The sequence below is a fragment of the Enhydra lutris genome, unplaced genomic scaffold (assembly GCF_002288905.1).
Source record: "Enhydra lutris kenyoni isolate GAN:26980312 unplaced genomic scaffold, ASM228890v2 scaffoldscaffold66, whole genome shotgun sequence".
Taxonomy (NCBI): Eukaryota; Metazoa; Chordata; class Mammalia; order Carnivora; family Mustelidae; genus Enhydra; species Enhydra lutris.
Genome location: NW_019154150.1, coordinates 3,437,921 through 3,451,835, shown reverse-complemented (window position 1 = coordinate 3,451,835; position 13,915 = coordinate 3,437,921). Strand labels below are relative to the sequence as shown.

Below are 13,915 nucleotides of genomic sequence, written 5' to 3'. Positions count from 1 at the left end.
ATTCCCTGGGGCGGTTCCAGACAGATCTGGCATATGCAAGAACAATGGCGCTCAGAATGTGAGCTCAGAGTGGGGGCAGCATTGTCTGGGAACCGTGGGAATGGCAGCTCCTCCTGCCCCCACCCCCCAGAACTGCCAAATCCACAATGTGGGGTGAAGCCCAGCCACCCACATTTTCTTACAAGGCCTCCAGTGCCATGCAGCGCTCAGCCTGAGACCGCTGGAGGGAACCGAAGCTGTTTGAAGACACTGACAGAGGCGCCCCTCTAAAGCTCTCCTCATCTCGAGGCAGGACAAGGTATAGGTTTAGAGAAGGGATTTCGTATACAACCGGGCTCCAGAATTGCTCAGGATTGACTGCCCTGGATGGCAGGCCAGAGACACCTGTCTGAAAAGGATTCCCTCATCTTTTGGCCAGGTTCAAGGCTATAGACCCTGCACAGACGACAACACAGCCACCACCCCCTCTCTGTGGGAGGGCTGTTGACTCAGCCTACCATGGCTGTGGGCCTCCTGGTGTGGACAGCCTGGATTCCCCCAACCTGCTGACCTCCAGGACAGTCCCTCCCTCGAACTTCCTGCTCTGGGCCCCCTTGGAAGCTGCACCCGTCCCCAGCACTGACCTCATTTTCATGGTAGGGCAGAACCGGTACATGTAAATATGCCCATACAGTCGCAGCTCCTGGGCAAACTCAGGGGCCAGTAGCTGCTGGACATCGGGGGGGGAAGTAGCGCAGGGCATTCCTCAGCGCCAGCTGGGGGAAGAAAAAGAGGAGAGGCAGCAGGGGGCAGGGGAGCTCCGGGCCAAGCGCTGTGAGGCCATCCTCCTTCCCTACTTCGATTTGCCTCTGTTCCACTGAGAAACCTGTGGCCTCACCCAGAGACGACCTAGTTCTCACTCCAAGCCCATCTACAATGTCACCTCCTACAAGAAGCCTTCTCTGATTGCCATACCCTCTTCACGTAGACAGACCTCTAGTCCCTCCCTTTGTTCATCCCAGTCAAGGAGCAGAGAGGGGCCTGCCCTGAGGCTTGCAGTGGGAGATGGGGACTCAAGGGTGGGGTAAGCAGATCTGCTAGGAGCCCACAGGCACCTTGTGCATTTGTAGGGAAGCAACACTCCACAGCGCCGGCTTGGCAACCAGCCTCAGATGATGCACAACTGCATAGTGACTGCTCTGGAAATGAGATGGCCCCAGATGCCAGCAGGCCTGGGGCAGAGCCTGGAGCCAGAGACAGCAGGCCAAGAGAAAGAAGAAACCTTCCCAGGGTTTCTCATCCACCCCAAATCCCAAGCCGTCTTGTCACTCCTCCAGACATCCCTCATGATCCTGGTCTGGCCGCAGGGCCTTGGTACTTAGATTTCCCTCTGCCTAAACCCTCTCTGCCACCCTGCCTTCTCTTGGAGGGTCTCTTCCTTCACTCGGGCCTCAGTCCAGGTGCCCGATCCTCAGTGGCCTGCCCTGACCTCCCCCTCTTGACTCTCAGCCACTCCACCTGCCTCTGTCTCCATCCCAAGCTTTTCACTGTTGGATGTTCTAGGGCTTGCTTGTTTTATTGCTTAAAATCTGTCTCACTAAGCTCAAGGAGGACCAGAGTCCTGGCAGACCCCTTCGTAGCACTCCTCCTTCTAACACCTGGACTAGCACCTGGAGGCAGGCAAAGTGGGAGACGGGACCATGGTGACAGCCTGGTGTCTGAGTGGACGTTGAGGCCATTTCTTCAACCAGCTGAATCTAGGGCACAAACTGCATTGGGGGTGGGAGAGGAGGAGCTGGGTGTGCTGAGTTTATTCCCTCATTCACGCAGTGCAGATCTGCTGAGGGAAGAGATGGCGGGATACTTGAGGAAGATAGGTGGGCTTTGGACACTGGGAGGCAGGAGGTGACGAGAGAAGATGCTAGGGCCCAGGACTGGGTACACAGCATTTGGCCTGGTGGGACAGAAGTGCCAACAGGGAGATGATGCTGGACACCCAGCTGGGAGCACAGATGCCTGGGGCAGAGGGCTAGGGGCAGGACCACCTGTCCGATGCACCCAGAGGTCAAAGGCTGCATGGGTAAGACACACACAGGCCTGAACAGTGGCTAGGAATATGCTGCGGCAGGCGGGCCTCTAACTTCAGCAGATGTCGGAATCACCCTAGCGGTCTAGTGCAGCCTCTGACCTGTGTCCCTGACCAGTTCCCAGGTGCTGCTGCCGCTGGCCCGGGGACCCCATTTTGGGAACCACTACAGGACAGCAACGGAGATGAACCTTCCACAATGACAGTAGCCAGGTGGCTTCTCCCAACCTGCTGTTGAGTGAAAGAAGTCCACACTTAAGGGACGTGCTGCATAACTCTGTTGACAGGCCATTCAAGAGCAGGTGTGACCACGCCACACATTAGAAGTCAGGACAGCGGTCCCCCTTCAAAGCCCGGGTCTGTCCCCTCTCCCTGTGTGCCTGTGACATTCGTGTCTGTGCATACGTGGTTTCGGCTGCTTTCTGTGCGGGCTACACCTCAACACAAAGATGGTTGTTGTTTTCTAGCTGGTGTAGAGCTTTTCTCATAAGAGCATGCCAAGCGAAACTGAGCATTTAAAGAAAAGTTTCTAAAGCAATACCTAACACACACACACATACACACACAATCTACACAAGACTTGACCTCACTACACAGCCCCTGATAGAGTTATCTAATACACATGCAGTAAGTATTTCTTCAGTGAAAAAGTGTACAAAGCAGCAGCTCTGTTTGCTGGCCTGGATTCAATATTCCAAGCCTCTGACTGGGAGCAGCTTTCAGTATCAAGATGAGAAAATGGTACTCAGACATGTTGTGTCTGCCCAAGATCCCACCACTGGCCTGAGGACCCTGGGAATAAAAGTCTTAAAAAAAAAAAAAACAATGTTAGAGGTGGATTATCATTGATGAAATTATAGCCCACTAATTATATAATGCATGTTCTAAGTGGGTTCTTTTTTTTTTTTTAAGATTTTATTTATTTATTTGACAGAGAGACAGTGACAGATGGAACACAAGCAGGGGGAGAGGGAGAAGCAGACCCCCTGCTGAGGAGGGAGCCCGATGTGGGGCTTGTTCCGAGGACTTGGGGATCATGACCTGAGCCGAAGGCTGACACTTAACGACTGTGCCACCCAGGCACCTCTCTAAGTGGGTTCTTACTGATGAAATCAAATGTATTTAAGACACATAAATTGGCAAGAATATTCTAGACAACTCCCACTCCCACTTGGTCTTAATAGGCCTAAAACTCTAACAGAACAGTGGCCTGTTCCCTTAGGGAAAGAGGATGAATTCATAAAATGCTCTGGGTTCAGCCATCAGGTTGGAGAATTCAGGATGCCTGATGGTGTGGTGGGCAGGATAATGGCCCCCAATGATGTCTGCATTCCACTCCCTGAAGCCCATGAATATGTTAAATTATGAGGCAAAAGAGGTGTGATTTTTGCAGATGTGATTGAGGACTTGAGGATGGGAGACTGTCCTGCGTTACCCAGATCAGCCCTATATATTCACCAGGGTCCTCAAAAGAGGGAAGCAGGAGGGTCTGAGTCAGAGAGATTTGAATTTGGCTAGGCAGCTGGCTCTGAAGATGGAAGACAGGACAGGACAACCAAAACCTGTAGACAGCCTCTAGAAGCTACAAAAGGCAAGGAAAGAAATCGGCCCCCACCCCCTGCGAGCCTGCAGAAGAAATGCAGCCCTGCTGCTTATTTTTAACTTAATATTTTCCAGTATATTTAATGTTACTGAAAATATATTATGAAATTTTGAGACATGTGAACATAAAACAGGACAATCTCATATGTAATATTTTCACCCCCAAAAATGGGAATCGCCAGACTCAATCAGAGCAAAAGAACAAGCATGATTTCAATATCCTTGCATACGCATCGGTGTTGCTTGCTGTGGCCCAAGGGAACCCATTTCAGATTTCTGACACTCGCAATTGTAAGAGAATGCATTTGTGCTGTTTTAAAGGCACTCCTTTCATGGAGGTTTATTCCAGCAGCCCTAGGAAAGTAATAGACAGTGACAGAATCCTGTCTTGGGAACAGTGTTACTTCTGCCAGAAGCAAATCTTTCCTGCGTGGTGGCTGATCACCTAAAAGGATACCAGTGTGTGACTTTGTTTAGCTCACAGAAGAGAGTGTGTGGCGTGGCCCTGTTTGAATCACCCCAGTCCCCACACCCACTCTTGCTCAGGCTTCATTAGGCGCGCTCTGGCCCGAACTGGAGCTGGCCTCCTGGGTCTAAACTGTGGCTCAGGTGCTTGTAGCTGGGAACGGGGCAGCCTCTGCAGAGGCTGAGGCTACAGGGCTCCGGCTCTTCTGATCTCAGTGTATCCCAGAGCGGGGGGCTATGTGGCACATGCACGCTTCACCTCCCTTCTCCTCTTCTGGAAAATGAGCACAGGAACAGCACACACGTCATAGGGCCATCTTGGCGACTAACTGAAGAAGGTCTGGCACATATATGTACCATGGGAATGCCAGCCATCAAAATAATCATCTCCCACACTCATGGCCCTCCATGCTGCCGACTCCTTCTTCTAGTTGGGTCTCCTGCCCACCCTGCCCTTCTAGGGAATCTGGAGAAACCCTTATACTCTTCATAGAGAGTATTGTGAAGCAGCAGGTCATGCCCCTACTCAGAAACCCTCAGGGGCTCCCCATTCATCTGACACAGTCAACACTGCTCTTGGCTTTCAGAGGCCTCAGTAATTTGGCTGGGCCTGACTCTCCAAGCTCCACAGCCAGCTTGGAACTCCACGGGGCCTCCTTCACCCCCACAATACTTTGGACAGACCCATCTCTGCATTTTTCACTCACTGCCCCCCTCTGTCTCCAAATGGCCTTCCTTCTTGGATTTCCCAGTCTAAGAACCCTGCCCATGTTGCCAAGAACACCTCCTCCAAGTGTCCCTCCTAGGTTTCTCCTGCCCACTAAACTCTTGTAGGATTTGGTTGGGGCGCTTAGCATAGACTCTTGCCTGTTCATTCAACAAACAGGTACTGGTGTTACCGAAGCCCCAGGAATGAACCCAACAGAGCCCCGCTCTTAAGAAGCTTGAGATAGTGTGTTATTAGTGATGGGGACACGGACGCAGGTGAGAGGTCTTCGGGTCTTGGTATCTGATGCCCAGAACAGCCCCTGCGGGTGGGGCAGTATTTGGAGAAAAGGTCACTAAGAGTAATTGGTATGGCACCAGGGGGTGCTAAAGACATTTCTAGAACTGCTGCTCCTGTTCTATGATGAAAATTTCCCTCTGCACCACAGAAGCTGTCTTGTGTTTGTGCTGAGAATACACTGACTAAAATTACAGCCAGACCATACTCTATATTTAAACAGAGAAATCTCCTTAAAGAAGAACAAAGAGCAATAAATAAAATCTTTTAAAAAAAAAAAAAAAGGGGCACCTGAGTGGCTCAGTGGGTTAAAGCCTCTGCCTTCCGCTCGGGTCATGATCTCAGGGTCCGGGATCGAGTCCCGCATCAGGACCTCTGCTCAGCAGGGAGCCTGCTTTTCCCTTTCTCTCTACCTGCCTCTCTGCCTACTTGTGATCTCTCTGTCAAATAAATAAAGTCTTTAAAAAAAAAAAAAAAGAAGAAGAAGAACAAAGAGGGAAGGGCACCCTAGTAACGAAATACTGTGCACCAGTTACAAGAACAGGACAACTCTAAACTCACCAATAACGAACACCTAAAAAAACGGACGTATATAGGATGCGTCTATATTCTTAAGAAGGACACACACACACATTTTGTATGTACATGGAATGCGTGCGGAAGGGTATGCCCAAAAATGGCCATGGTGACTCAGGCGGAGAAATGGGGAACTTTCACAATTATAATACTTGACTTCCTTGTCTTATAAAATTACCTGGAAAGTTTATGCCAAAAATCAAAGAGACATGTTTAAATTTAAAAAAGAATTGAAAACAAGCTGAGGGAAAGCACAAAATGAGCTGCTGATGAAGTCACTGTGTTTGGGACTGCCTAGGAGAAGCTTCTCGTGTTTCTCATACGTGTTCTCACACAGGAAGCTTCTGGGACTGATTTGAGGGGTTTCCCCACATGATCAATTCTCCCCACCAGCAGGGGGGCCTACGATTCAGTCCCGACACCATCTACCCTCAGAGCTATCACACTGAGTCCCAAAGACTGCCCCTCCCACTTCAGATGCCTGGTCATACATCCCAGGCTTGCACCTTCCCACCAACCAGCTACATAGCGGGCCTCCCACAACCTCCTTCCTTGGGCTCCTAATCTGCTAGAGCAGCTCCCAGAACTCAGAGAAACATGTCTACTGGCTTATTATATAACAAAACTTACCAGAAAGGATACCGATGAACAACCAGGTGAAGAGGTACACAAGGCAAGGTCTGGGGAAGGGGCGTGGGGCCTCCATGCCCTTTTGGGGCACCACACCTGCCCCAGCACTTCAGCGTGTTCAGCAGCCCAGCTCTCTGAACACTGTGGTTAAGGGATTTTTATGGAGGCTTCATTCAGCACATAGCATGATGGATTATTAACTCCATTTCCTGCCCCCTTCCCCATCCAGAGGATGGGGGGGTACAGCCCAAGGTTCCAAGTTTCTAATCATGGAATGGCCATTTGGGTGACGGTTCCCCATCCAGGAACCCACCCACAGTGGCTTCCTTAGAACAAAAGAGGCTCCTATCACCCAGGAAATTCCAAAGAATTTAGGAGTTTTGTGTCAGGAGCTGGGGTCAAAGATCAAGTACTAGCAGGAAGGGGGGCAGGACAGAGGTCAACATACATCTTTCTTACTGTGTAACAGGCCCATGCTGAAGGCTGGCTGACCCTGACATCCCAGGGAAGGTTAAAGGGCTGCAACAGCACACACTCCCAGACCTGCCAGTAGCCCCTGCTCCAGGGGTTTTGTTTCTGTCCTTCAAGCAAATGGCGACATACCCAGGGCAAAGCGGAGGTGACCCAGCTCCTCAGCTCCTGAGTGCCCTCCTCCCAGCACAAGAGGCCATCACACAACCTGAAAAATATCACCTGAGATGGGTAGGTGGCAGAGCCATTCGGGCCCTCAAGGTCAAAAGTCTAGGCCTTGGGGCCCAGCGGGGAGGTGACCAAGGGGGAGGAAGCTTTAATGACTATCTCCACGTAGTTGAGCTGGGCCAGATGAGCACCGCCCCGCCCCCAGCAACACCCCTCAGCCCCAGCACTCCGCCCCACCCTTCCCCTGCCTCCGCTCCTCCCAGCCCCGCCCCAGCGCCCCGCCCCCAGCAATACCCCTCACCCCCAGCACCTCGCCCCCACCCATCTCCTGCTTCGCTCCGCCCAGCCTCGCCCCCACCCCGCCCCAGCGCCCCCAAGTCCGCCCACCGCCCCGCCCCCACGTTGTGAGTCCGGAAGGGCGGAAAGTTTGGGGGGCAGCCGCTGAAGCGCCGCAGTCTTACTGTGGGGTGTGGTTGTGTGACTCTTTTTTTAATGTTCGTGCTTACGTATATTTTCTAGTAATGCTGAGCAAAGAAAAAGAATACTGTTGGCGTAACCGAGCCACTTACTTCATTTCGTCGGGCCTCCCTACCGCATGGTGTAATTATTTGTCCCCCAGCTTACGAGGGAGACAAGTGTACTCCCAGATGGTCAGACCTGCCGGAGGTGCTGGCCGGAGCGCCCCCAGTCCCGGGCCGTCTCCGGCCAGGCCAGGCCAGGCTCTCGAGGCTGTGGGCGACGGTAGAGACCCCTGGCCTCCGCCCTGTTCTCACCAGCACTATCGCACCCCCAATGGGGTTCTAGCCTTGCGGCAGCAAACTCATTACAAAATTTGGGGGCAGGAACACAGGCGGAAATGAGAGCTGACTTCGTAGACCCTCAAAGCCATATGCGTGTCTGAGGGAGGAGGGTACACCCGCTGCTGGGCTTTTGGGGTACTTTGCCCCAGCTTCACTCCTCTGACTGGAGGCAGCCACAGTGTCCCACCCTGCTCCCTGGCTGGATGACCTTGAGCCACGGGATCCCCATAGGTCACGGGTAGTTGGGGAGAAAATGAGGAAGGGGGTGGGTGGAGTGGCCTTCGACCTCCCCTCAGGAGGCTCTGGCCAGCAGGGATCCGGACCATCTATACGGCACCAGGGGGCAAAAGGCCTGGCGGGAATGGGGCCCGGCTTCTTACCTGCTCCTCCGCGGGGTTGAGGCCGGGCGTCCTGACCGGTGCGTGGGGCACCCCAGCCCAGCGGCCCCGGTTCTCCGGGAGGGGCCGCAGCGGCAGGCCGGAGCATAGTGCCTGGAGGCTGGACATGTCTGGCTGAGGCTGAGACGGAGGCCGGCTCTGTGGGGAAGTCAGGCAGAGACCGCACAGTCACGGTCCAGCGGGCGGGGACCTTCCGCTCCACAGCCACCTCCTCCAGCACCTCATTGGGCCCAGGTCCTGCAGAAGGAGCCATGATTAGGTCATTGGGTCGTTGGCCCCTAGCCTGGCTGCCTGTAGTATTGACCTGAGGCGGAGGCAGTGTTCTGGGGAGAGGCAGGCTTCATGCCGGGGAGACAACTGCTCAGGGGTCTGTTTGTCCTGTTAGTGGGGTGTTGGCCTCAAGGGGCTGTTTTCTAGGACCCAGCTTTGGAGAGCTGGTGGGCTCTAATGTGGGGGTTTGCTTTGGCAGTCTTACCCACGCAGGCGATGCTGGGTTGGTATCTCGATGATGGGGAGGCATGTGATACTGAAGCTGCACAGAACGCATGGTTTGTGCAGAAGGGGGGCAGTGCCCCACCCCCAGCAGCAGGTGTACTCTTCTCGACTCCCAGTGAGGTACACGCTGCTTCATCCCCTGCCCAAAGATCTCTGTGAAGGGCCCTACTGGAGACGGCTCTCACCCTTGATTTCATTAACAACCTTGCAGGAAAGTGCTCCTAATCAGTCATGTGCTGCAGACGGGGAAACTGAGGCCCGGGTCCCGCTTGCCCAGCCAGGAAGCGACCACACTCTAGAATCCTGGCAGTCCGCGGAAAGCAACACATTTGGGTGTTAATCTAGCTCAGCTCCTGACGAGCCCTGTGGCCTTGGGCCTTGTCCCTGTCTACACAAGTGGGTGGTAATTTACCACTCAGGCTGTGGGAGGCACAAACGAGTTGTGTAAGCACTAAGGGCAGTACCTACTCGAGGCAAGGGGAGAAGAACAACAAACATCTTCCGAGTACTAAATGCACACTTTGGAGCACGTCACGTGATCCAGTTCACTCTGTCCCCTCCTCAGCCCCGTGGAGTTCACCGTCCCATTCTATGGATGTGGAAGCTGAGGTGGAGAGGGGTAGCAGGAACTAAGACCACAAAGCTGGATCTGAACCCTCAGAACCCAGAGCTCAGGCTCTATGCACCCTCCCAGCCACTCTTGAGGTCCCCCTGGCAGACCTCATCTGGCAGATACGCCAGAAATCAGCTTTTGTAAGATCTCCTCATTTTGAAATGTTTGCAGTCCGTTAGAAAATGGTTTTAAACATGGGTGGATTTTGGGGCACCTGGGTGGCTCAGTGGGTTAAAGCCTCTGCCTTCAGCTCGGGTCATGATCTCAGGGTCCTGGGATCGAGCCCCGCGTCGGGCTCTCTGCTCAGTGGGAAGCCTGCTTCCCTCTCTCTCTCTCTCTCTGCCTGCCTCTCTCTCTCTGCCTACTTGTGATCTCTGTCTGTCAAATAAATAAATAAAATCTTTAAACATGGGTGGATTTTATCAGCGTCAACGTCCTGGTTATGACACAGCTCTGCAGTTTTGCAGGATGTTACCGATGGGAGAATGGGGCACAAGGGATTGTTTCTTACAACACGAATCGACAAGAATTGCAAAATAAATAACTTCATTTTTAAAAACATCGTACAAGCTAGGTAAAAGGATGAGGTCAGGGGTGTTACATAGGCCAGACTGGCTCTACGGCTCGCTAGCTGTGTATCTTTGGGTAAGTTACTCAGCCTTCCTGTGCTTCGGTTTCCTTGTTTGTAAAATGGAAGTAGTAATAGTCCCTTCCTCACGGGGTGCGTCCGAGGATTAACTAAGAACACGTGAGGCACATCTTAATGCCTGTCACGGAATAAACATCTGCTAAGATACTGTTCAATTTTCCAGTTGTTGCCTGTATCAGAAAGCAAGGAAAAGAGCAGTGTGTGTGTGTGTGTGTGTGTGTACACTACAAAGAACTGGGGAAGGAAGGAGACTTCTCACTGTAAAACTCTGACACTTTCAACATTGTCAATGTACTAAATGCCAGGGAACTGCACACTTTAAAATGATTAATTTTATGGTATGTAAATTTCACCTCATTTGAAAAAACCTCTGGTGGTTTTGAATTTTGCTCCATGGACAAACCAAATAAATAAAAAATTTAAACTAATAAGGAGTAAAGAAAGGCAGGCAGGCACTAAAAGCCAAACCCAGTTTCGCTCAGAATGTGCCTCCCTGGTGATTGATGGGGCCTCTCTCCAGCCGTCAAGTGCCCGCCTTAGTTTTCCCTCTGGTTGACCCTGGTGGCTGATTCTGTCCTAGCCAGCCTCTCCTCCTAGCAGTACCTGGTGACTTGCACTATATATCCCAGCCTTGACTTCCTGGTGCCCCCCCAGTCCAGGCCACACTGGACCCCAGTCTCTGTAGTATCCAGCTGGCCTTCCTGACCCAGGCAGGATTTCTGTTTCTTGAACCATCAGCCTGGCCTCAGCTTCCCCTCCTACTCCTCCATCCACTTTACCACCCAGGATACCTTCCCCTGAACCACCCTGACCCAACCCCTCTAACTTAAAAATACACCCTGGACGCTGAGACCACCCCACCCAGGTCCATGCCCATCTTCTCTCCCAGAGATGGCACCTCTCTCCTGGCCCCCTACCTTCTCCCAGCCACCTCCAGCCAATTAGCAACACAACTGCAGACTGCTTAGACTAACCCACATGTGGCCCAGGACACTCTGGGGATGTGGACCACCTGCTTGCCTCTCTGACTTCTCCATCCACTCTCATCGACTCCAGAGCCTCCTTCCTGCTCCTTGTTCACACCAGTAGTGGTTGTAAAACCTGCCAGCCAGTCCTTGCTTGGGTGCTTCTCCCATTGATGCTGGGGTATGGTCCTGCCCTCTGAGTCTGGGTCAAACTTAGTGATTATCAGGAAACAAACAGAAGGAAGTCTAGACTCTGTGGAGCAGCCCAAGTACCCTGGGACCCCAGGCTGGGGTGTGCCATGCAGAGGTGTCCAGGTCAACCGCCCAGCTGACCTCCGGCACATGAGGGAGCCACCAGGGATGGCCAACCCGGCCAGGCTCCAGATGGCCAGTCTCAGCTGCCCTCTGATGCAGTAGGATGAGGCCTCCAGGGAGAAGCATCAAACTCAGCCCCTTCCCCAAATCTTGACCCACAAATGGTGAGCAAAATTTATTTGTTATTAAAAAAAATTTATTTTATTTGAAATCAATTAACATATAGTGTATTATTAGTTTCAGAGGTAGAGTTTAGTGATCCATCAGTTGTACAGAACACCCAGTGCTCATTTTATGATGTGCCGTCCTTAATTCCCGTCACCCAGTGACCCCATCTCCCCAACCCCCCTCCCCGTCCAGCAACACTCAGTTTGTTTCCTAGAATTAAGAGTCTCTTATGGTTTGTTTCCCTCTCTGATTTTGTCTTATTTTATTTTTCCCTCCCTTCCCCTATGTTCCTCTGTTTTGTTTCTTAAATTCCACAGATGAGTGAAATCGTATGATCATTGTCTTTCTTGTGAGCAAAATTTCAATGGTTGTTTTAAGCTGCTAAGTTTTAGGGCAATTTGTTAGTTAACATCTCCTGGTACATGGCATCAGGGCCTCAGCAAGGGCTGGTTCTCTGCCTGGAAATGTCCTCCTCCAGATACCTGTGTGGCTCCTCCCCACCTGACTCAAGTGTCACATCCTTCCTGAGGTCGGTACCTGTCACCCTCACTCCTTACAGGCAGTATACACACTTCCCATCCTTTATCTTGCTTTATTTTCTTTATCGCACCATTTACCACCTCGCATGATCTTATATTTTTATTCCTGTTTTGTGTCCCCTACCCATTCAATAATGTAAATTTCATGAGGGCAAAGGCCCTGTCTTGTTCTGTACCGCCAAACCCCCACACAGAGTAGGTAATTCAATATCTACTGAATGAATGAATGTGAGTCCCTTTAAGAGGACAGAGGATGCACAAGGTGTCTTCATAGGGAAGATACTGAGGCCCTGGGCCTCTGGCAAGGCATATTCAACCCTTCCATCCCAAGACCCTGAACTGAGGCACCCCCATGGGTCTCTAGGGATCCAGTCTCCAGGAATTTTCTCCACAGGGATAGGCTGAGGCATTATTCTCAACTTTGGCCACCAGGTGGCAGCCCAGGAGACCAAGGACCCAGAGGCTGGGACCCCTTATGGAGAATGTGGGCTGGGGGAGGATCTGGAATGCATGTGTAGATTAGATTTGGGACCCACTGGGCACACGAATAACTGGAAAGCTGGGCCAGTCCCAAGGCTCTCCGTCCAGGTCATCCAGAAAGTCATAATAAAGAGCTTCTGTTTTGATCTGTGAACTGTGTTTCCCACTTCTCTGCCATTTGAGATCTATCATCACCGTTTGGAGCCATCTCTTTAAGCCACAGAACTATCATTTACTTAATATGTTTCCTTAAACAGACCTTTAAAACCTCAATAAATACAATAGGAAAGAACTTCTGTTATCACCACTGTAAGAGAAACCAGTCTTTTGCCAGAAACAGGCAGTAACTGTAAAAATAAATTAAGTCATCACGAACATCTAGGATTTAGATGGCACTCACTGATCCATTGTACAGGGAATTGGGGCACAGAGAGCTTAGGCAAATTTCCTGATTTCACACAATGGTTAGGTGGCACCTGCCAGGTTTGGAATCGGATTTTTCAAGAGCTACTATAAAACTGTAGTTCACTGCAGCAGCACCCTTTCCCACACACTCACACCGCTAAGTGTTCACGCAGGTGCAGATGCACACACACCTGCATATGGTATCAGCTGCACCCTTGGTTCCCTGTTAGCCCGACTTCTGGGCAGCAAGGCACTAGGGTCAGGCCTGATCCCTGGTCTCCCCACCCCACAGGGCTAGCTGGATGTTCATCGTTCAAATGTGGGACTTCACTCTCATCCCCACACACACAGGAGTCCTCAGCAAGCTGAGTGCGCTTCTGGAGTGCGGATTCCTTGCTGGGACCAGGTGAAGCACAAGAGCCCCAACCCCCAGCAGGGCGTGAACTGAGAACTCCCACCTCTCCTCCCAGAGCTGGCCAGGACCTACTTAAGCCAGAATTCAGGCGGGACCTGGAGACACCTGTGGAAAACAAGGCTACAGGGGGAAGTAAGAGGCATTTAGGCCTGGTACTGGGGACGGAAGATCGGGGCGGGGTGGGGGGAGGGTTATGTACAGAGGGCTTTTCCCCATACCAGCCCTTAGCCAGCCCCCTGGCATGCGAGGCCGCGAAAACACACCGAGGACACAGGGCTCTTCCGACCCACCCACCGATCTGCTACTTGGATGTCAAGGCTTCTTGGCCTCGGGTGGAGGATGGTACCCCAGGGCAAACTGAAGGGGGCGGAGCTTCACCGGCGAAAGGGCTCTTTCCACCCGGTCTCCACCCTTTGCGCCCTGGACCGCTGCCCCACTTGATGGGGTGTGTGGCGTGGAGGCCGAACGAGAGAGGCTCGCCACCCGCCGTCGCGCACCTCCGCAGTCCCCAGCGGTCTGCCGCCGCGCCACCCTGCCCCCCGCGAGCAGGGCCCTCGCACCCCCGTGCGGTGCCTTGGTACGCGCCGCCGGGCTGGCGGGACCCGGCGGGGCGGCTCCCGGGGCGGGTCCCGGGCCGGGCACTGTTGTCCCTGCCGGACAGGGCGGACTGCAGCCCCGCGGGCCCTGCACAGC

The 13,915-nt window shown here is 52.6% G+C and overlaps 1 protein-coding gene across 1 annotated transcript in view; it reads right to left on the bottom strand.

Annotated features, from left to right (window-relative positions):
* The window catches only part of LOC111159115 (urocanate hydratase 1), a 40,054-nt gene extending 31,768 nt beyond the window's left edge, over nt 1–8,286 (bottom strand). The window contains 3 exon segments of the mRNA XM_022521523.1: nt 624–724; nt 726–755; nt 8,161–8,286. Coding sequence (XP_022377231.1) covers nt 624–724; nt 726–755; nt 8,161–8,286 — 257 coding nt within the window.
* Between the last annotated feature and the right edge of the window lie 5,629 nt (nt 8,287–13,915).